This window comes from Epargyreus clarus, unplaced genomic scaffold, assembly GCF_041222505.1.
Source record: "Epargyreus clarus isolate Ecla_fem2 unplaced genomic scaffold, WU_Ecla_fem_2.2 ptg000002l, whole genome shotgun sequence".
Classification (NCBI taxonomy): domain Eukaryota; kingdom Metazoa; phylum Arthropoda; class Insecta; order Lepidoptera; family Hesperiidae; genus Epargyreus; species Epargyreus clarus.
The window spans coordinates 8,017,755-8,042,964 of record NW_027332210.1 but is presented as its reverse complement, the minus strand read 5'-3'; the positions used below and the strand labels follow the sequence as shown (position 1 = coordinate 8,042,964).

Here is a 25,210-nt window from a genome sequence, read left to right as displayed (position 1 = left end):
CCACTGCAGAAAAACTAACATAAAATGATAATAAAACCTTGATATTTAATTCATTTTAATAATAATAAAGAATATGTACCTTCAATAAAGAATCGTTACGCCCTTTCCCTGTTTCCAACACTTTCCCCGCCAAAAGCACGTTTATTTTGAACGTCAATCAATGTGACACCTGTCAAGCGTAGTGTCAAAGCGCTTAGTGAAGGCAAAGGCATATCGCAATCAGCCGTGCAGTTGACATCAAAGGGCTGGTAACCCGGTTTTTAAATTGCATACAATATCATTGTGAAAAGGGAACTCAATATATTTTCGCGCCATTAGTCTTTTCTATAGAAAATACGCAAGGTGAATAATAGAAAAATACATAACAATAACAGATTTTTTATAAAATAATAATACGAATTATATTATAATGTAATTAAAATTTGTTTTAAAATATTAAATGCTAAATACTTTTTGAGCACCGAAGCCAAAAATTAAATTATAATTATTGTATAATTATTTTAATTTTTTCAAGTTTAGTTCTTCATTATTTACAAATTTTATATTACATTTTACATCTATAATTACCATTTAGCACATTACAAAGGAAAATGAAAGACTATTTTAATTATTTTTTATTTATTATTTTACAAAAATATACAAAATAAACATTAAATTAATCATAATTAACAAACAGACATTTGCTTTAAATAAGCAATATTATATTTACAACACTTATAAAGTTTACGATAATAAATGTCAGCACATGCCAACACACAAATTAATTACATTTTTATACTCGTATGTAAACAATATCCACACGTAAAATTTTACAATTTTTACATTGCAATAATTGTGCTCTAAATATTTTTATCAATATGGCTTAAGCTTAAGCTTAAAAAATAAACATAGTTAAATATTTTACTGACTGGCGTTTTACCCAAAAACATATTTTAATGATATTTCGACCAGTTTTTATGAAATATTAATCGCTTAATTAATACATTTAAAGAAATATTTTTCATTCGTGAATTATAAACGTTGTACGAATAAATGGTAAAGGTTTCTGTTAGGTATATTTTTGATGCGACGGGAAATTACTTTCATGACACTACCATTAACTGACTTCCGCTATCCAAAACGAAAGGTTATCTATCTATACATCCCGATCGATTGACCTGATTCCAATCGTATGTGGCTAGTTTCACAGAAAGGTTTTCATGGAAGTAGAAAACTTTTTTGGTATTTCAGATAGTTTTACCTTTACTTCTATTGTCATTTTTTTATAAATACTGTCTATATTTTTAATGAATGATAACTTGAATGATTGTGAATAAAGTAACATGAATGAAATCTCTCAGGTATGTGAAGTCTCCCAATACGTACTTTGTCTACGCTGTAGAATGTGGTGTTACTCCTACTGTCAATATTTATAATATAATATTTTGAGTGAATGATAACTTGAATGATTGTGAATAAGGTAAATGAGATATTTATAAAAAAATCTCAAAGGTATATTAAGTCTACCAATATGCTCTGAGGCAGGCCTCATTCTGAAAGGAGACCCGTGCCCAGCAGAGGGACAGGCATGGGTTGACGACGACGAATAAGATAACATTTTGAATTTTGACATAACTACTACACTGGCATTGCAATGATTCTTGCTATATCGTCTCTATACGCAGGCTTGTTGAGTAGAGTCAGTCTTCAAGCCTCCTCAGCCTTAATATCCTCACCGTTCTTCTTATTCCTGTACTCCCAGCCCTGGTAAGCCAGGTCTTGTGGACCAAGGTCATGGTCTCTGAAGGCCACACCGTTCGAGCCGTATTTATTGTGATGACCACCCTGTAAAGATAAAGATAGATATATTATTGGTGATAAAAGTTAAAAGTGAAGTAGTTAGTTATAGAGTAGATGTTAAGTTGGAAAAAGGCTGTGTTAGGGAAGACCTTTGATAATAGACAGATGAGAATGTTATCATATATAGAAGTACGAGTACTGATAATATATTCGTTTAATAAATGAATAAAAAACATAAAAAAAATATTAATAATAGAACCAATTCTGAAGTTAAGACTAAGTATGAGTAATAGATATATGGATCACTTTCAGGCATAAATAGATCTCTTGTTTACCAACATGTTATATGAGAAATACGGTCACTGATCAGGTTTAGGTATAGGTAAAGGTTAAATTGGTAATTTGATAAAGGTCAGACCAATAAAATAGACAAATTGGTTGACTTGTTGGTTGGTTTGATTGGATTTCAGTATTAATTGATGATTTGGTCTGATTCTTATGATATAGGCTTTCCATATGATCCAAGGCTAATTGAAAAGATCGTTTTAATCAGTGTTCTGCTCTGCGACCGCATATATGGTACATCAAGAATAAAAAGACGCTTTTTTATACTATAGGAGTAGCAGACGAGCATGCAGTCCACCTGATGGTAAGTGGCTACTGCCGCCCATGGACATCTGTAATCAACCCCAGATAGGATTAGATATTCCTACCTGAGGTCAACCACAGATGCGCTGCTACCCCTGAGGACTAAGCTGGAACGCAGCAGCAGCGCCTAACACTAACTTGTTATTATTGTTACACGCTTGTTACACTAATAGCCACATCAGGATTCCCTATGTCGTAGGTGCCATGGATGCACACACAATGACGAATACACAAACACCCAGACCCAGGACAGAAATCCAAATTCATCGTTCAGATGTCTACCTGACCGAGGATCGAACCCGGAATCCTCTTCGCGTCAGATCGGTATGCCACTCCGCCACTCAGGTCGAATCATCCCTTAATAGATTCCTTAAAGTAGAACAGAGCTTAACGCTGCTATTACACCTATCTGACTAAAAGCTAATCAAATCAAATTATTTTTTAAAATTCAGAATACGTTCTTTACAGAGCACTTTTTGAATGTCAGTAAAACTACCACCACTTCACAAGGTTTTGTTATGGAGAAGAAGCTATAAGACAGAATTAGGTATAGTCCGCGCCAAACTGCTAGTCCGCTCTGAAGTTGTTGCGAGCAGGTGTAGTCATACAATTTACTATGGCGACGCGATTCATTTCTATATTCAGAGCAGACTAGCAGTTTTACGCGGACTATACCTACTCTTGTTGTATTTGTTTTGTACTTTAATGTAAATTTGTGGTTAAATACTTACACCGTAGCTCTCATAATGTCCATAATGGTTAGGTGGAGGGCTTTCTCTGTACGGGCTGAGTCCAATGCCAGCTGGAGAGTATTGAGGACCGGAGTAGTGGCTCGACGAGAACGGGGACGTCAGATTAGGCTTACAAAACTTGAAGTAGCCGATCACACCTGTAAGAAAAATGGAGATTAGTTGTGTGAAGGGAATAAAATAAAAGACAATCAGATGATGATGATAGGTAGGAAGAATATTTATTTAATAGTTCCTTTAGTTGCTTAGGTTTAGCTTTCAAGTCGTTTGCTTGAATGATGTAGAATTTTATTAGATATGGCTTCGAAAATATGAGGGTTTATGGAAAATACTGAAGGATGCTGTAAAGAGAAATTATAGTTTATTAACTTTTATAATATTTACTATATCCATAATATTACTTTCGAATCTATTGAATGCACAGGCATATTTAGAAACTGTCGGTAGCGTCGTTTAAGTATTACTACGAGTATGATACCAACCACATATCTGTATTTGTAGGTATGTGATACCAACATTGGTCACAAACATTTTTTAAGCAGACATAAAACATATCTTAAATAATGTTAAATCTTGTCTAATTAACTATACCGTAGGAAGTAGGTTATCATAGAAAATATATATTAATTATATATACATAGTTAGGAAAAAGGGTAACTCACCAGGAATAATCAGAGCCATGAATCCAAGGAACTTCTTGAAGCTGGCCAGGCCCAGGATGAGCGGTAGGAAGAGGAGCAGCTTCAGCTTGAACAGCTTGAGGATGAGGAGCATAGGGATGATCAGCTTCTTCAACTTATGACGACCTGGAAAGATAAATGTTTATTAGGAAACGGCATATTGTCCTTCCGGGACCAGAATAGGGCTACGGTATCCCCTGCCTGTCGTAAGAGGCGACTAAAGGGGCTTTCGGGGTTACGGGCGGCAAGAGTGGGAGCTCGAACCGCCCGGCTAGCGACCCCGGGAAGGACGACGGTATGTGTGGTCGCATTCTGTCGTATACACCAGACGGTGTGGTGACACAAAGTCACCTGGGCGGAGCCCGACGGGGCAGTGCGCTGAGAGGACTCCGGTCGCGTTCCTTTGGAGATCCCGGAGTCCTCTACGCAGCGCCGAGGACGGCCACCGGGGGGGTTTTAGTGCGGTAAAAGTCCCACATAACCCCGTGTCGCTCCCACGGCACCGGGTACCTTTTGAAGGTTTCCCCCTCGAAAAGAAAAAAAAAAAGGAAACGGCATATAATACGACGTAGGCACTGCTGCTTATGAAGTTTCAACTAGTTTAAAACAATAATTCTAACGAGGCGGTGATAGCCTAGTGGTTAAGAAACTCGGTCTTTCGATCGAGGGGTCCGGGGTTCAAAACTACCCACCTCTAATTTTTCAAAAACTATGTGTGTTTTAGAAATTAATTATCACCTGCATAAAAGGTGAAGGAAAACATCGTGTGGAAACCTGCATACATGAGAGATTTATTAAAAAACGTGAGTATGTGAAACTAAAGTATGTGAAGTCTACCAATATGCACTTGGCCAGTGCGCTGGACTATGACCTAATCCTTCTCATTATGAGGGTTAACGATGATGATTATGACTTTTGAATATTAAAAGAAAGCGTTTCAGAAAACCAACTTTAAGTTGGTATAAAAATACGTTGATATACAAATATTTATTTTCTTTGTGATTTCGATTATTTGATAAATATGATGATAGAACGCTTAAACGTTCGACTCCGAAAGCACCACCACCGCATCAATTTCTGCTTAAAATAATAGCAGTGTTAAGCGCTGTTCCCGGCGGCGTTCCTAATATGTTGCACCCATTTCATAGAAAAACTTCATTCACAATGATTTATTAGAGTTCTCCAAAGAAAAGAACAATTTATTTGAAAAGCGTACAAACGAGGAAGACTCTAACAAATGTTCTCAATTATGGGACGTTACGCAGATATATGTCGTATTTAATTCGCCAGCCAGTGGATATGTCTAATCCAGAGGTTCTCAGACTCTGAACTGCTAGTTTCTTATATTTATAAGTGTAAGTAATTCTTATAAATAAAGATTTTAACTAAATAAATAAATACAAAAGCTTGAACACACTAGGATTTTCAAGGATTTTTGTCAATCGACTCCTAAGGTATCGCGGTTCATGGTTAATAACAGCAGTATTATGGTTAATTATGGTTAATAACAGCATTATAATAAGATTAAACTTAGTTCAGAAAGTGGCAACGCAACTCCTAATTTTACCTAAGGGCTGATTACATATGTATCAAACATTTGTAGAACGAAAGAAGGATTTTTTTCGTATTTGCTATAAATACTCATAAAAATAAGTACACGTTTTAACATTTAGCCTGTATAGCTGTTGACAATAAAAAAAAAAAAAAGGTTGAGCACCGCTGTCCCAAACTCTTTCCTTATACGTGGTGCGATTCTATCTTGTGTAACGCCAGCATTTTCATTCTAGCTTACATCATTCACGTGATAATCTCATCTCTTTAGTATGTGGGTTTGAGAAACGTTGTAAATATTCATAGTACTTTATTAGTAACTGATAATAACTGATATTACTAGATGTTTATTAAATTATTTCCAATCTATGTTGACATTAAATAACGATAGCTGTTACTTCTTAAGTGTATAATGTAATGTTTTTCTCCTGTTTTACTCTAATTTAATTCTATTTATACCGTCTTATATATAGTTTTAGTTTAATTTAAAAAACTTTATGCCCACAGGGTAACTGCAGAGAAATGTAAAACCGTCCAAAAACCTTGTAAATACCTGTATTATGCAATAAATACTGATTACTGATTATTGATATTTTAACTAGTGCTTTTACGTCTAGGAAATAAGGTATCTTCATGGTTTTATAAAAGCTAGGTTGCAGTTGACCGACATTCCATGACAGTGCAACGTGCAACTGATATTTGTAATTATAATTTTTTTGTCTACGAAATAAGTGTATCTTTATTTTAATTCGAAGCTACAAACGAGTATCCAGTCTACCTGATTCTAAGTGGTTACTACTCCCCATTGACATCTGTATGATCTTTTTATTTATTTATTTTTTTTTCTCGAGGGGGAAACCTTCAAAAGGTTCTCGACGACGTGGGAGCGACGCCGGGTTATGTGGGATTTTTACCGCACTAAAACCCCCCGGTGGCCGTCCTCAACGCTTGTTGGAGAACTCCGGGATCTCGAACGGAACACAACCGGAGCCCTCCAAGCGCGATGCCCAACGGGCTCTACCCTGGGGGAGCAGTTTTCGCTCCTCCCACACCATGTAGTGTTTACGACGGTATGCGACCACACATACCGTCGTCCATCCCGAGGTTGCTTGCTGGACGGTTCGAGCTCCCACTCTTGCCGCGCGCAACCCCGGAAGCCCCCTTTTAGTCGCCTCCTACGACAGGCAGGGGATACCGTAGCCCTATTATAGTCCCGGAAGTACAGGGACAAACATCTGTATGATCTACGATAAAAAGAACTAAAGTAAGTTTGATCACAGATGTACCCTTGACGACTCAATTGCTTTCCTTTCTTTTTAAACCACATCACAACAGCCACTCACTATCAGGTAGAGTGGTCATTTGGTCTTTTTACTATCTTCTTCTTGGTTTTTTCCATCACAATAGTAAAAAAACTTACGGAAAGGCGACGCCTTCTTGTCTTCAATAATGTCGACTTCATCAGCAATCTCGTCAATTAACCGTGGAGCTATAATCCCGTTAGAGGTGACATCTTCATCTAATTGCATCTCCAAAGCTGTTGACCTTAAGAACCTGTAAATCAATTTGCCGATTTCAAAAGATATGTTGTTGACACTATGAAAACTCACAGAATTTCGCAATAGCATTTGAGTACTATCAGCACACACAGATGAGTATGATAACAATTAAAAATACCTGACCGGATATCAAACCTCGATTATGTATCAAATCGACACAAAAACTCCTATAGCTTCCAAAAAAGTCTCTTAATAGACAAAATAGAAAAAGGTAGGCACTATTTCGTGTTTGCCTTTTTATATAAGGACAATAAAATATTACACTTATTATACATTTTTTTTTTGACGTGACAACGTCTTAAATTAGGTTGCGGCTGGGAGTCACTTATGAAAAAGTGTAACGCCCGGTAACGTTACGATGAGTCACCGAACGAGAGAGAGGCCCGCCGAATGCCTTGCGTCTCTCTCCCACTCAACTATGATCGGTCTGCCGCGCGCGCAGCACTAGAGAATTAGGCGCATTGAATCGGCGCATGCTTGTGTCTCTGTCTTTGTCTTTCTCGAACGTTCTTGGCGTTGGAAAAACAAGAAAGCGTCACAATACAAGTTCACACGTGTGGTTAAAGTATCGTCAGCTGTGTCTGTAGTGAAAATATGGAGTGCTTAGATTCGTCATTTATCATTTACAACAACTACAACAATAAAGGTAAATAATTGTACACTGATATTTCATTATCGTAAACTATGATTGATTGATTAATTGTTAGATTGACACAAAAGTTGAGAAACTGAGTTTATAGGTTATGTCATACTATTGATAAATGTTGATAGTGTTAAGTAAATTATTAGTTTAAAATTAATTAATTAATTAATTATTATTTTACAAATTTCTTTTGAAAAATGCAACCATTCCATCAGTATTTTCATATGACGTTGTCACGTTCAACTATCGTCAGTAAACCGACTTTACAGACAACCGATTTTTTTTTTTATAATATAAGAGTAGCAGACGAGCATGCAGTCCACCTGATGGTAAGTGGCTACTGCCGCCCATGGACATCTGTAATCAACCCCAGATAGGATTAGATATTCCTACCTGAGGTCGGCCACAGATGCGCCGCTACCCCTGAGGACTAAGCTGGAACGCCTCGGAAAAGTCTGTCTCCCTTACCACACCAAACAAAACATTTATGTTGTACAGATAAATTTTCAATAAAAGATTATTAACTAAATTACAAAGTCATTAGACAACTTCATTAGATCAAACAAAAAAGTGTCTAGACTAAAATATAGCCTCAAAATGAAATTTCAGATCAAATTAGAACTAACAAAGCACTAATTGACGATTGATAAGAAATAAATTATGTTTGAAACGGGGAAAATTATTCGCCACAACTTTCTTTCATTTTATACTCAGTTTTAGAAGACATTTTTTGTAATCAGATTTGATATAACTTTTACGGAGTTTCTTTCTTGAATTAAGTATTATGCCTCACTGTTAAAGAGAAGCGATGATATTATACTTGTTTTTTAAATAAAGAAGTAGTATTGCTTGCAGTCCACGTGATAGTAAGTGGCTACTGCTGCCCATGGACATCTGTAATCAACCCCAGATAAGATTAGATTCTTACCTAAGGTCTGTCACACATGCACCGCTACCTCGAAGGAGGCTGGAATGCCTCGGAAGAGTAATTCTTCTTTACTAACCTTCAAACCAAAACACAGTAGCGCTTAACACTGCTGTTATTCAGCCACCAAACGCATAGAACAGGAGAAAACCCAATGTCGTCAATTCGAAAATGTTTGATTATTTATATACGAGTACACTTCCAAGGAGAACCAGGAATCTCTCTTTTAAATCGATATTAGCTTCTAGCTTTTGGTTAAACATTGTTCATCGCTTACTAGTCAATGAGACAAGTACCTTACCAATACTATTCTAAAATGAGGATTAAGGATTTTAACGTTCAATAGATTGGAACACTTTACCGCTGAGCTAGGATTGAACTTACAGCAACTGTGGTATCTTTTGTAATTAAATTTTAAATTAATGCTAATCGAATTTTACTTTCATTTTCTTTAACTATTTTTGTTTAGTAACGAGAGAATTCGTATAATGAATTAAAATTACTATACTTCTTTAAGGTCCTAAGTAATAATAGTATTATTTTAAAAACCACCAACCAGCGAAGTTCAAAAAATAAGGAAATCATTCCAAAATCGAATCATGTATGAGTCTATCGCGTTTATTTTATTTTTTTCTTGACTTTTTATGTATAACTTAAGTGAATTTTAATATCTAAAATACCTAAATTCTATTACGGATATGGCTATTGGTGATAAGCTGTTTTTATTCTCAATTTTTTTTGAGTCTTAATTGAGTTTCTAAATTCTATTTAAATAAAAACAAAACGAAAGATAACATTTTAAAGTCCCACTCTATTATGCTTAATGTTTCAAATGTATAATGTCTGTGCAATATAACACAAAGTTGTCGGTTACTTCCATTTATCAACTCTTAACCTTACCTTTCAATCTTCCTCATCCCGTATTTGACGAGAGCATCCCAGTCGGAGTCTTCGCTCCTCGGCTGGGAGCTCAGTTCCGGGGGCTCCCTTGCAAGGGCCCTCGCCTGCGACTCCACCTTCACCAGCACTGCATTTTCTGAAAGCCTAAACACAATTTTCAATAATTAGCATTCCTCGAAAGTTTGTGAAAGAGATAGTGTTGTTTCAAATTGTATAATCCTGCTGTGTTTTACAGCGTTGAAACTTAGCTTTTACCGACTTCCGAAAGAAGGGAGGCTATGCATTCTTCGCGTATATGTATGTTTTTCAATGTTAGGAACTCTGTTAAAAGACACACGAAATTATTGGGTGTAGTAAGGAGTACCGTTTCTGTGTAATCATAAGTAATAAGTGTCGTAATTAAAGTCGTAGGTCCACCAATAGGCATGATGACAAATTTTGAAAACCCCTTCTATAAGGTACATGTCTACCGATTCAAAAAATCGTATTATTTCGGTAATAAATTTAGTATTCATGAAAATAATAGCATTTGTTTATAGCCAATTTGTACTAAGCGCGAAAACGCTCGCGAGTGTCATGGCGTCCGTTGGTGACCTCACGTTAGAACATCCCACACAAAATTTCAAGCAATTCAACCCCATACCCAAAAATGACGTCATTCGCGCCCGTTACCGTTTCAGACAAGATGACCGACTGCAGTATTTTATAGTTTTATTTAATTGAAAATATTATAAATCTTAAAGTTTTTTTTAATACTGAGTCATTTTTGAGAATCCTTTCAATATATTGTGTTTTCTTAAATCATTTATTATTTGATTTTTAAGCTATTGCATAGCTTTTATCGCGGGCTTTGAGCGCGGCGACCGAATCGAGAAATTCCGTAACGAAAATAAGTAACACATTTGTTGGATATCAAGTCTCCAGGCAACCGAGTTGTTGACTGTCAATAGAAAAATATGGATATAATTGAATAAAGTATTATTTTACATTCCTTATTATTTTATTTGATATTGGCGACGAGATGTCGAATGAACTAAAAAACAATAAGAAAATACGAGCCACATTACGTGGGTTAATGAAACGAACCGAAAATTACATTTCGGGAATAGAAAAAATTGACAATGAAGAAATAAATATACGACTGAATTCTTTACAAGAAAATTTGAACAAATTCTACGCGATTCAAGAAAAAATTGAATGGCTTACAGAAGAAGAAAATTTAGAAGAGGAAATAAAATACAGGTACGAATTTGAAGAAATATATACAAAGCTAAAATTTAAATTTTTGAATGTACAAAAAGAAAATAATCGGCTAATACCTGAATGTTCTTTTATATCGACAAGAGCGGAAGTTTATTTGATAAACTGTTAACTGTCAAGGCACGCTTGAGACGTACACCTAATACAAAAGGGTTATCACCTTATCAGTTAATGTTCGGCAGAGAGGTAAGAACCTATATGCATGCCTTATTTATGAAATCCGCCCCACTATCCAGATTACATTACAATGCACCGCCAACTTGTACCTTATCACCGCCGAAGGAGTTCGGACAAGGTGATAAGGTACAAGTCCGCAAGTACCCAGGAGTTAAATGGGAGTTCGGAGTCGTCATCCGAAGATTAGGTAGACTCCATTATGAAGTCAGAATTGAAAATGGCATACAGGTGCGCCGTCACCTTGACCAAATGCTGCCGGCGCCCCTGGTGGTGTAAGTGAAAATAGCGGTGGAGGACTGTTGGATATCAAGTGTCCAGGCAACCGAGTTGTTGACTGTCAATAAAACAATATGGATATAATTGAATAAAGTATTATTTTACATTCCTTATTATTTTATTTGATAACCTTGCTTCGTCAACTTGAACACAGATGGCAGTAATACACATTTTTTTATAATCCGTGCGGAAGTCTTAAAATTACGTGAAGTATATTTTATAGCTGATATTTGCAATGTCTTATATAATGGAGATATGATAAAATAGTGGATAAAGATGTATTAATGTAAATGTTGATGATTATGGAAGAATGTATTGTATTTCTGAAATTCCTTCTGAGCGTTTTCATAGCATAAAAAATGCTATGTAATAGCTTTACCGCAGCAGTCTCCGAGTGCCACACGTATTTTTTAATACTGTCATCATTCTAACTCTATTAAGGGCTGATTACAGATGTCAGTTGAGAAAAACACAATCAGAACTACATGTCTGTGGCTGCAAAGACGCCTAACTAAACCTTACATAATACCATATGCTACAACATTGCATAAATTATCCTGGTTACAAAATGGTCCTCTAATTTACTGTTCCAATTTAGTTTCATGGACGCCGTTTAAAATTTATTGTGGCGTGATTTAGTTGCACATTTAGATGTCCTATTTTAGTGTTATTTAGTATGGATTAATCAGAACATAATTTAATGCTAAATAGCGAATTTTAGTTTGATTCATAGATATAATTAATTAATGTGTTCATTTAGCATAATTTATGTTTTAACTTGAAGATAAATATTTATATTTAAGGTTTAATAAAAACGGAATTATTTTTAAACGTAACGCAAATAATCAAGTAGCGCTTTGCGAAGCGTTTCGTTTATGGAGAAAAAGCGGAGAAATTATGTCAATAACTTTTTTTTCTATAATTAAAGAATTATTATTAAAACAAAAAAATTCGACTGCTTGAAATTATGGCCCAAAATTTTTATCTCACAATTTAAGCGAATTCAACGACATCTTTTATGTAAAAAACTTATAAGCGGTTGTAGAGCGTGCTGAAGAAAAAGACACACATATTTACATAATATATACATACGTACACGCATACATACGCTCCAAAAATATTACCCTCCTCAGTCGGTTTAAAATATCATATAATCTGTTCAAACTTTTACTGGGAAAGTCGTTTCATGATTGAATTTTTAATATAATCATGTCTTCTCATTGTTTCAATAGTTCATCAACTTCTTCATAAAAAATCTTAAAAACTTTTTTAAGTTTTACTTACTGGTAAGCTTGTTTATCGAAGAAGTCGTCAAAGGACCTCAAAGCTTGGGCTTTGAAGCAGTCAGCCAGGTCACCGTTGATGCACTGCTGGGTTGATTGCTGGATGTAAGGGTCTTGGTCTTCACCGAGACCCAGCCAGTCCAGGAGGCCACGGCCTTGGGCATGTGGCTGAAGAAGAGAAGATTTGTTAAGAAGATTGGATTTAAGAGAAGTGCTGAAGAAAGAGAGGAAACATTGTCCTAGCGGTTGTTCTTGTCTTGCTTAAAATTGTAACAAAGGCTGAGGCATCACCGACATTAAAATGTGCTGGGCTGTTGTGTTCTGGTATGAAAGGTGTGGTAAGGGTGACACAATTATCCGAGGTGTTCCAACTTAGTCCTCAGGGCAACGCCTGTGACTGCGTGTGTGTGATCTTATCTGCGTTTGATCAGATATGTCCATGGGGGGCAGTGGCCACTTACTATCAGGTGGACTCCAAGATGGTTTCCTCCTCCAATGTTATTATATTTATTTACATGTACATAATAATAATTCCGCACTTCTTCTCACTCCTTTTCACAGCCCTACACTAGGATTGTATCGTGGGTGCTATGGACACACACAAAGACGAATCATCCAGACCCAGACACAAACATCCAGACCCAGAAACAAACCGAAATTCATCGTTTAGATATCTGTCTGGCCGGGATCGAATCTGGGACCCTCTGCGCATAAGACCAGTATGGTGACCGCTACGCCACGCGGGTCGTCATACTAAATTATACAAAATAATGAATTTGAGTTCTATATTATCTTTGTGCAATAACTTTAATCTTATTTAATTTTCTTAAGTACATTTCTTTTCAAAAAATTTTTGTGTTAAAATTTTGATTTATTTTTTTTGCAGATATCTCTAAATGTTTAGCTTACCGATCGCCCGTGGTCATCATTTCCAAAATGTAAGGATCTTCCTTCTGTCTCCTCCTTCGGTGGCTGGTCAGGTAGTCTGATCCCACCTTCTCCTCTCGACAGTGCTAGGACCGCCGCTATCGCCAGCATCAGCCACTTCGCTCGGTTCAGCATGACTATCTTCTATAGGATACTGGAAAGAAGAATTGTTTGTTGTTAGACTTTGTAATATTAGTAAAATCAATAATAATGACATTATTTACATCGAAGCCAATTCAATTAACATAAATATACTAAAGTCGATAACTTATAGCATTAATAACATTCTTTTTGTTCGATTACTTAGTAAATGAACATGTGGTCCACCTGGTGGTAAATGACATTTGTGATCAACCCCAGATTTAATTCGATTTCGTACCTGCGTACGTTTCTTCCCTTAAGAACTAAGTTAGAACGTCTGGGTGTTGTATGTCTCCCTGACTGTGGCAAGGGTGGTAAGGTATGCCCTACAAACTAGAACGTTCTTAAACAGCGTTGAACACTGCTGTTATTTGGTAGAAACTGCTGTTATTAGGTGTGGTAGTTATGCCTCCGGAGTCGAATCACAAAGAGTACTAACACCTTAAACCTTTTCCAAAACTACTTCGTACTACACGCAATCATCATTATTCTTGTATAAATCACAAATAGTAATAATTCTATACGTAAATACATGTACAATAGATATATCGTATTTCGATTTAAGTACATAGTAAACTGATAACTGATAAACTTACGGCATTTTCAGAACCACAAATTCTGTACTACACTACCGACGGTCAACACTACTGTTACTACACTACACTACTTTTACTTCACTACTTTCGCGTATCGGATTTGTTTGTACACACCAACAGGTGATGATATCACTTCAGGGTTTAACAGAATTTAGACTCATGTGTATTAAGTTAGAGTCGGTTTTAGACTGTAGTTAGTTAGGTAGTTGAAGATTGTCGCCTGGGTATCGATTCACTAGTTTGGAAGCCCGTCTTTGTCTACATTTGTTAAATGAAATCGAATAAAAACTTATTATTTACTTTCTTATGACAATACAATTTTATTTTTATTCACGATCCGTTTATCGAAATGGTATTATATAGTGGTCTGATACCTAAAAAGGTTCCGGGTTCTATACCCGGCCTAGCATGATATTATGTAACGATTAACTAAGATATTTTTTCTAGATCGATATAGTTGTTAAATCTACCGGCACTCCACCTGGTGGTGAGTTGTCACTATATAATCTTATAGTCTTTTTTTGGTATCGAGGGGGAAACCTTTAAAAGGCATTGGTGTGCACGACGGCGTGCGACCATACATACCGCCGTCCATCCCGGGGTCGCTGGCTGGGCGGTTCGAGCTCCCACTCTTGCCGCCCGCAACCCCGGAAGCCCCCTTTTAGTCGCCTCTTACGACAGGCAGATACCGTAGCCCTATTCTGGTCCCGAAACTACAGGGACAAATAATCTTATAGTCCTACCTGAGGAGTAAGCTAGATCGCCCATGGAAGTTCTTCAAACTGTAAAGTAGTAATGCTTAGTACTGCTCTTATTAACTGTTGTAAAAATCTTGAGTGATGATCTACCACATCTACATTTCTAAGAGGGAGTAACGTCATCACATACCACCATCACACGACAAATGACTTAATAAAGTAATTTATATTTCAACGCACAGAGAGACAGTATAAATTATTTTAGATATACATCCGGAAACATTGTATTATTCACGACGTTGCACTACCCATACAACTACCCTCCTTATACCGTCTATCTAAGATCGAAGATAGTTTGAACTAGGCAAATGAAGGCACTCTTGCATGACGCACGTACATAGTCTCTTCACGATTGATTTGACAATTTTAATGAGGGGAGCCTGTTGCGTCTCCATTGTTATGCTCCATACACAGTACTGTGCACCGCAGAGGTCTAACTGTTCAGGTATGACTTATTTATAATACAGAAGTAAGGGTTCGTACACAAAACTGCGATGCGGCGTCGCATCGCAAAAATCTGCGAGCTCCCTCGACGCATCGCAAGAACTTGCGAATTGATTCGCATCGCACAGTGGTTGTTGTTGTTGGTTACCCTGAGAGACGCTACGCTGCACGATATCGCATCGCAGCAATTCGCATCGCAATTTTCTGCGTTGCGAATTCGCATCGCGTCGCATCGCAGTTTTGTGTTCGAGCCCTAAAAGAGCATGCAGTCCACCTGATGGTAAGTGGCTATTGCCGCTATGGACATCTGTAATCAACACCAGATAGGATTAGATATTCCTACCTGAGGTCGGCCACAGAGGCGCCGCTACCCCTGAGGACTAAGCTGGCACGCTTCCGAAAAGTATGTCTTTTATGTCCGTAACACTACTGTTATAAGGTACGGTTTACTTTTTAAAGGCCCAAAAACGATCCTTGAATCCAAAATCAAGGATTTTTAGCAAACTTCCAAACTTCCAAGTACTAAGCAGTTATTTGCTTTTGCAGTCATGAGCTTCTACCAAAAACGTCTGCGTTCCACTTGATGGAAAAACAATATCTTGGACTTACTTCGACTACTTTGGTATTGGTCTACTTAGATAAATTTTAAAAAGTTGGTGAATACATTTATTTATAAGTGTGTTATTGATACTTACATGTGTCATTCCAACTTAAACCTCAAAAGTAGGATAGTCTCACGCAAGATTTCGAACTCTGATAGGATTTGCTAACCACATGATATTGTGATTCTTTTCAATACTATAACTTATTATTTTATCATAATTCACGCTTAATAAGAGCTAAGGCATCCTTTGCTTTCCTCATTCCTTGCTATATCTTGTCTAGTGGAACGCAATCCGAAGCCGTGGTAGGACCATCCGATAAGTGGAATGCTTGTCTACTATAGTCTGATTCATAATTAGGTGTCCAAAATGTAAACAAACAAATGTCACTGTCAAAATTAACAAGAAACAAAAACTTTAACAAACTCAACAATAAACGAAAATTTAACAAACATTTACAATTTAACAAACGCGTTATGTAAACGACAAAACATTCGAGTTTGATCACAATCACGAAAATGAATAATATCAGTTATGAAACTTAAAAATGACAGCACAAGAAATGTCTTGGATTCCGATTGTGTTACCATTTTCACGTTTTAATTTTCTACCATAAACTTTGTTTTTATTATTATTATTGTATGGAACGAAATTGAGGTGATATAAATATTAGAGAATGTGAATTAATCTTAATTTATTTAGATGATTATTTTATTATTGTTGTTTCTAACGTATTTTCTTGATAGGTCAACACCTTTGTTTACATTTTGGACACCTAATTATGAATCAGACTATAGATCACAATCGAAAATCGCGGTAGTACGATCCGATATAGTAAGATTGATGTAGTCGGTAGGTCCCTCAAGTGGAATACAAGTTAACAATCCGAAGCCGTGGTCGATCGATCCGATAAGTGGAATGCGTTATATCGAAAATAAGTGGTCAAGTGGAGCGCCTGATATAGTCGGTAGGTCCATCAAGTGGAATACAAGTTAAAGCGGTAAATACCGTCTCTAGAAACTGAACGTGCGAGCGAGACGCACGATGCGCGGACACTGCGCTGCGCGTGAGTTGAAAGCAAAGTGCTAACGGTTCTTCTACTGCTTGTTGTACACATTGGGGAATGTTCTGGAACTTGTTCGTTCATGTTCGTGTTATGAGTTGTAAAGGTTATTGATGGGGGGATAAAAGATTTGTCAGGATCAGATCGAAGAAATAATAGTTTAATTATGTTTTTTACGTTAATAATTAATGGCGATTTTTACCGAAAAAGAACGATTCAAGAATCGATTAACCAAAAGTCGATCTTCGATCTTTTCAGGGGCGAACCCGAATAGCTAGCGAACAGAAATACCTATTCGTTAGCAAAAAAGTCTGCAACACGTGTATATTCTTTCTCGATTTCGATTATCTAGGAATTCGATTCACTGAATCGATTTTACTGGAGCTAGATTTAAATAATCACATTTTTGGTGAAAAAAAATGTGAGCCGTCACGAGACGCCTGGCAGATGTGAAACATCGACATTATTTTGTAAAAGTAATATGCAGAAAAGAACATATTGTGATAGGAACTAAATATGTCATAATGATAAAATAAAATATTACGATTTTTTTCCAGATAACGATGACTATTTATTGAATTCGATTGCGCATGGCGTCGCGTCGCCACACCGTACTAGAGATGGGCAAAGAACCCGGTTTAAACCCTGTGCAGGGTTTAAACCCAATAAATACCCGTTTATTTCCTCCCACTGGGTATTTATTTGGGTGTTTATAAAATGAGTTAATAAAATCTACACAAAGCTTTTAAAATAGTTCAAATGTTTATTTAATAGATATACTATAGGTTTTTACTGTATTTCTAATATTTTTACATTTTTAAATATTACATTTTTAGGGGTTCATCTATTTTTATTATCTTTTTAATTATTATTTGTTTGACGAAACAAATAGCGCACAACTGAAACAAATAAATATACCTCTCGTATACTATTGCACAGGTGGTGTGGGTATGGGCATATAATGTAAAATGTAATTCTTACGTAATATCTTAATAATTATAGCTTTAAGAAAAAAAATATAAATATTATTTTATAGAAAATTTTAAGTGCTACAACTTTGGTCCAAGCTACTTTTCGATAAAATTTACCGTTTTCGAGAAAAATCCAGAAACCCGAAAATTTTGACGTTTGACCCCGAATAAGTGCCGACACACACATCGATGAGGACTTTTGGAACTTTACTTGTGATGGTAAACCCAAGGTTCTACGGAAATTTAGCTTTATGTTATTTGATTACTATTTTTATGTCTAAATTGACCGGACCAAAAAACTCCTCTATCAAAATGTTTCAATGTCATTTTCTGTAAATTAGAAAAAAGTTAAAAAAAAGTCTTCCCAAAGTTTAATCTATTATTGTTATTATCTTTGTTATTTTTGATTTAACGACAAAAAGTTATAGAACTAAAATTATAGATAAATCAATTTGAAACCATAATTGTTCTTACTAAATTTCTGTGCGACAAATAGTTTGCCTGGTAGAGCGTAAAAACGCTTTGTGCCCCTTTTTCAAGATGGCGGCCGAGGGACAACAGTTGGGACTCCACAAATTAGGACTGTACACTAAGCCCTTTACACTAATCATTGACATCTATAAAATAAAATTGGGTCTTCGAAAATTGCAACCCAAATGTAACACATCCGAATGGACTATAACAGCGTAGTTAAATTAAATATGTGCTTTTAGAGTGCATATTTAGTGAATTGTTTACAATATTATTTTAAAAATGATATTACACGAAGAAAATAAAAATATGAATGACAATAGTTTACACCCGCTGTTTGGGTGTTTATTTGGGTTTAAACCCTATTTCACCCAAAATACCCGGTTTAAACCCGTATCCACCCATTGGTTTTAAACCCTCTGCCCATCTCTACACCATACACACTACTGCATATAGACTGTATATTATATATACCATCGTATAGCGTGGCGGCCATGGCATGCGTCGCCACGCCAGAAATCGGTTTTACGTGCGGCTATAGATGTTTCACATCAAAAAGTCGATTCTTCGATTAATCGATCCCAGATCACCATTCCTAGAACGGACTATTTAAACTTGCTGGTATTTGTAACATACAATTTCTTTATTTGCTTATTATGCCAGCCTTACATGATGGCAGCTCTTCTGTCAAATGCATTAACGTAGAAGCCCAATGTGTGAGCACTCAGATTTGTTCATGCTACGAAGATGCGCTGAATAATAAGCAGCTCGGCACATTTATTAAAACGTTACCCTACATTTTGTTACGTAAATATGATACTATAATTTATTTTATATATTTAATTTTGTATTTACACTTTGTTCATCTTAAAAAAATAAATATGGAAATTATAGATAGTTTCCATTTATTTGATTACAAAAAGTCAAGTATTTTAATAAGCTGGAACGTCTTGGTAAAGTATGTCTCCCTTATCGCGCCCTTCAAACCAGAACACAGTAGCGCTTAATACTGTTGTTATTTGTTAGAAATAGGTGTGGCGGTGGTGCCGCTGGAGTCGAACCACAAAGAGTTCAACCACATTCAATGGTAAATAGCTCCTGCTCATAGACATCTGTAGACAATCCCAGATATGTTCAGAGTTCTACCTGGTTCCCGAAACAGCTGCGTTTCTACCCCTGACGACTTAGTTGAAACGCCACAGATTTGAATGAGTCTTTCTTATCACATCCTTCAAACCAGAACACACCAGCGCTTAAAACTGTTATGAGGCAGAAAAAGTATGGCGGTGACTCTGGCATCAAAACTCAAAGGATTCTACCACCTTAAAGATATGAACAATTCCTTTCACATTTGAATTCAGTTCACATGTCCATGTGAACTGAATTCAAATGTGAAAGGATTTATTATTATTTCTGAATTTTAATTATAAAATGAGGCCTATCATGAATATAAAGCATTTTGTAAAAAAAAAGGCTTATGAATTTATGAATGTGACAAACTTTATCGAAATATGACAAAAACATTGTTCAATTTTCTCGTATGTTTTGTATGCTCTACACACAATAACTTTCACGGGAGATATCTATTCTTGTCACGTTATTAAAAATGTTTTTAGGAATATAAGAAAATGTATTCGTGAAAATTATATTGAGTTTTTGGTAGCTTACGTTTAATATCAAATATGGTTCTTGTACTTATTTTGTGGGTGTTACACACACAGATAAATACATAAATACCCAGCCCCGGAATAGAAAGTTCAATTAATTATTTATATTTTTTGTCTAACGGGGATCGAAACAGTGATAAGTGCTGTGTTCTGTACCCTTACCATGAGTTTTTACGTGCCGACAAATATGACTGTTTTGGTATTTGTTTACGTATTGGCCCATACTATTTCCAATCAGCGCCCCTTGCAGATTGTAAGGGTACTGGTTTGAAGAGCAAAACAAATTTAAGGCGTTTTTTCTTAGTCCTCAGGAGTGCAACGTATTTTTTTTTTTTTATATAATATAAGAGTAGCAGACGAGCATGCAGTCCACCTGATGGTAAGTGGCTACTGCCGCCCATGGACATCTGTAATCAACCCCAGATAGGATTAGATATTCCTACCTGAGGTCGGCCACAGATGCGCCGCTACCCCTGAGGACTAAGCTGGAATGCCTCGGAAAAGTCTGTCTCCCTTACCACACCCTTTAAACTGGAACACAGCAGCGCCTAACACTGCTGTTATTAGGTAGAAATAGGTGTGGCGGTGGTGCCGCCGGAGTCGAACCACAAAAGGTTCTACCACCTTCAAAATATGGTCGACCTTAGGTAGAATACCAATTCTTTTTGGAGTTTAGTTATATCCATGGACAGCAGAGTCACTTACCATCACGTAAACTGCCTTAAAACTGTTACTTTAAGTTAAGGAAGATCTTTTTATTTGAAACTTTTTATACATTTCGTATAGTTTTTACAGAAACTTATTGCACTGTTTCCCTAAAGGCTTTGAGCGTGGATAGAATACATAATATTTTTGACGTGAAGTAAACTGAAAATGAAAATGGATGTGACAAAAATAAAAATATACCCTTTTATCCTTTGTCTGTTGTGTTCGAGTATCCTGAATAATTATGTTTGTCTGTTTAATTTAAGTGATTAATATTTTTTTCATTTTTCAATTAGTTTAGACTATAATTGGTTATGGTGAAAAAAATATTCTAGGAATGAAGACATTTGAAGGATGTGGATAGTCTAAAACACAAGGCATTCCAACTTAGTCCTTAAGGGTAGCAAAGCATCTATGACTAACTTTAGGTTGAACTCAAATTTTAATGTTATTTAGCTCCGAATGAATGGCTCCGAATATCCATAGGAGACAGTGGCCTCTTACTTGTGGACTACATGCTTGTTTTTTTTTATATTATATTAAGGGAGTAGCAGACGAGCATGCAGTCTACCTGATGGCAAGTGGTTATTGACGCCCACGGACTGTAATCAACCCCAGATAGGATGAGATATTCCTACCTGAAGTCGGCCATAGGTGCACCGCTACCCCTGAGGACTAAGCTGGAACGGCAAGGAAAAGTATGTCTCCATTACCCCACCCTTCAAACAATACAGCAGCACTCAATACTGCTGTAATGAGGCGGAAATAAGTGTTTATTGCTGTATACTTTAGTTAGAAAAATACCAAAATTTTGAAGATAAACAAAAACATTCTTGTTATGACATCTTAAAACACCGCAGTCATTATGTAGAACGGTCTACTTATGACGCAACGTGGATGATTCATACAATAAGACACAATGACTGGGCGCAGTTACATAAGAATTGCACAGTCTGATTTTCATATCCTATTCGTAACCTAGAATAGAATATATTTTATCCTTTTTTTAAATTATCGATCCCTTAACATATTTTGGGGATTTGGGAGGATCTGTTCGTATATAGGCCGAGGATAAATGATGAAAGTGGTACACAAATTGATTACAAATTTTTTTGAGATGCTATAAAAAGTATTAGCAGCAGTAGCAATTTGCAATATAGGAAGTTGTCACTGCTGTTCATGGACACCGGTAACCAATTCCATACAGAATAGGAGCTCTACCTGCAGTCGATCATAACGTTATCATTACTGAGAATTATATGGTCGTCTTTTTTTATGGTTCTTAGTTTAATCGGGATATACAGTTTGTCATTTATCATTACTTCCCAGATTTTGATCCTTATAAGCAACACTATCAGATAGTGGAATAATATAGAGGGTTTATTTTTTTTCAAAATGAACTCGTTCGATTCCCGGCTAGGGAAAAAGTTATTTAAAAAAAGTAATGATGCAGTTTTAGTTTTTATCAAAATCGGCCTCGTAACTCCTTTCAGCATTTTTCGCTAATCCTTATAGTTTCGGATTTGGCCCTGAAGGCCCGTTTTAAAAATTCACCCTGTATATTTGTTCTGCTTAAATACAAGTAAAATATTTTTTTAAAATTTACGTGTCAATTTGAGTGTGATTTTAAGTGGCTCTTACAGGTCATGGCCATCTATCATCAAACCCAGATAAGATAAATTTACTATCTAAGGTCGGCTACAAATGCATTGCTACGTGAAGACTAAGGTGAAACACCGAAGATAAGTATGCCTCGCTTACTGCACCCTTCAAACTGCTGTTATTGACAACAGAGTCAAACCACAAATTCTACAAATTAAATCACGTATCACATCAATTGAGCACACTTACATTTGTACATCTATGTCACAGAAATACTTCCTTCAGGGACAGCATTCACTTTCTACGGCTTAACTTCCTCCTTTCTAGAATAATTCATTCATGTCCCTACTCTACTTGCCGTTTGTCAAATGTTATCCTGTTTCCTATGTTATGACATCATCTACTGTCATAGCTATTATATACTATATAAAATACGAAGTCTGGTAAGATCTTATCTTGTCTAAATAATTATTATAATTTAAAAATTAAAAACCATACTAAATCTACTAACCATACTAGCCATAGTAAGGAAAGTCGTAAATACTGATTCCTGACGATCTTGGTGAGGAGAATGGGATAAAATTATTAAAATCGTGTATTGTCATCGGTTCTTGATAATTGTTCAAAATTTTAAATTAATCAGACCTTTCAAAGTGGGTAAAAATTGAGTTTAAAGATTCCGTCACATACATGCATACAGGTCAAGCTAATAAAAGCGTCCTTACGTCATTAGTATCCAAAGTTATATTTTGAGATCATAATAAGGTCATCGTTTTAGGCTTTGCGAATTATAATTATAATAATTAATATATGTTTTCATTTATAACTATTAATTATCTTTAACTGAATTAAGGAAAAAAATTGTGTTACTAAGAAATGTTTGTCCTTCAGGACGAAATTATCAAAGCAGTTTTTAGGTATCTCGTCACCGTAATTATAGCCTTTTATGATTTATTGGAAATAATGTTATATTCTCTTTTCAGATTCATGGAAAAGACTATTCTAATTTGTAAGTAGGTTAACAATTTCACATAGTTATTTTTTAAATACTTATGTACTTCAATTTTGTTATTATGTTTATTTCTGTATTTTTGTACTAGATATAAAAAATACTATGTACTTATATTTAATGTTTATATAGTCGATTAAAATATAAAATTAATTAAGTCTCCGTGTACCTATTATATAATTACTATAATAATAAAAACTAATTAAAAACTTACCTATGAACTAAAAGCCACTAAAACTAGTTCACGTTCAATGCACTGAACGTTTGGAACGAGAATGACCTGCAACGGCCCAACAAGCTTATATAATATCAACTTAAGAATTGCATAAACTTCTTGGATCCGTATTGAATAAACCTCACCAGAAGCCACTTATAAGAAAATCTCAGGTATAATGCGGTATGTATAAAAATTGTAGTGTATGTTTGTAACCGTAAAACTCAAGAACTTGTGGCTGGATTAATTTGAAAATTTTACATATGATTAAATATCTATTTGAGAATGTTTTTATATAATTTTCATCCCCAAATTTTCATGGGAATATTAGACTCAGCCTTAGCAAAATTTGGGCAGTTTTACTTAGCGCGTACCAATAAGGTTTAATTTTGTTTAACAATGCTTTGAGGCTTAAATGTATTGGATGTGTGGTGTGAGGTGTAAAATCATAGGGAAATGGTACGTAAGGGTGGGTATTAAGGAGGATTTTCGCGTGTTAATGAAAAGGTTCGTAAGCGTTCGTTTGAATGAAGTTAGCGCAACTTTGGGATATCCCAGCTGTTATTGCGAGGTTCGATAGTATGGAATGAACTTATTTTGTTTATTATTTCAGATATAAACTTTTATAGCGATGAATATAACTTACAAAGTTTTCACTACACATAATTTTTACTCGTAATTTGACATATATAATATTTCAAATAATGTTGAAGAAATACACCAATTCTGTAAATATAACAATTGAACGTAAACAATAATTATATACTTCTACTTATAAATGATTTTTTTACTGAAAATTTATCATTTTGGACACTTGGATTTTGAAAAGGATATTTTATTTATGTCCTTAAGATTTTTTTTGAAATCTATTCTGAAATGTGTGTATTACGAAGTCCCTACGGCAATTGCTTTTTTAAAAATATGTTTTACAATTTTTTAAATTAGTTTGTTAAAAGTTAATTTGCATGTTTTATGACTACTTACAATCCTATAATTATGATTATAAGTAAACAAATGCTCTATTTTTTATACCTATCATAAAGCTTTTGGTGGAAATTAAAACTTTATAAGGTTTAATTCTACATAATAATTATCTACATCCACATAGTAACTACACGTACGAAGATTGAAGAAGTACCTATTAGGTCACGTATTCCATGTTAAAAGTTTTGGGGTCGTTCTCCAAGACGTCTATAACTCATTTATCCTTTTCTTTTACTTACTTCCTGCTTGTTTCAACGCTTCGCCGCAATCCATTGTAAGACACGTTTGTCTTAATAACTTGTGGTCTGTAATTAAATATCACATCGATTCATAGATGCCTTAGTACAGCAAGTGATATGTTTTATTATGTCTTTATATGAACGAGTTTGCAATGATGTGTGTCATTTAATTTCAAAATGGATGTGTTTTGCGGGACTAGTAAGATCGAGTGATATTTGAAGAGCAATTGACGTAAAAATCTCTACTCAGTCATTTTAATTAGAAGGTTGTACCTGCTTTGGAATACCATTATGTTGGAGTCCTGCATACCAGTGTGTGTGGTCGTCTGCGTTTCTAAGGCATTCGGTGGCAGACATCTTGGTTAGGTCTTTGACGTGGCCAGATCA

General features: G+C 35.6%; 1 protein-coding gene across 3 annotated transcripts; it reads right to left on the bottom strand.

Moving 5' to 3' along the window:
• Positions 1–601: 601 nt before the first annotated feature.
• On the bottom strand, positions 602–23,735 carry Osi2 (DUF1676 domain-containing protein Osi2). 3 transcript variants are annotated; one of them, XM_073079426.1, is made up of 8 exons: positions 23,601–23,735; positions 13,340–13,511; positions 12,432–12,598; positions 9,435–9,578; positions 6,828–6,961; positions 3,839–3,982; positions 3,159–3,316; positions 602–1,824 (listed from the first exon to the last, which is right to left on the bottom strand). In XM_073079426.1, exons 2-8 carry the CDS (start codon positions 13,490–13,492, stop codon positions 1,687–1,689), a joined length of 1,038 nt encoding a protein of 345 aa, XP_072935527.1. In that variant the 5' UTR covers positions 13,493–13,511; positions 23,601–23,735; the 3' UTR covers positions 602–1,686. The 3 variants fall into 3 exon arrangements, with proteins under 3 accessions (XP_072935527.1, XP_072935541.1, XP_072935534.1); XM_073079440.1 differs by lacking the exon at positions 23,601–23,735 and adding an exon at positions 15,992–16,200; XM_073079433.1 differs by lacking the exon at positions 23,601–23,735 and adding an exon at positions 14,095–14,288.
• Positions 23,736–25,210: the final 1,475 nt, after the last annotated feature.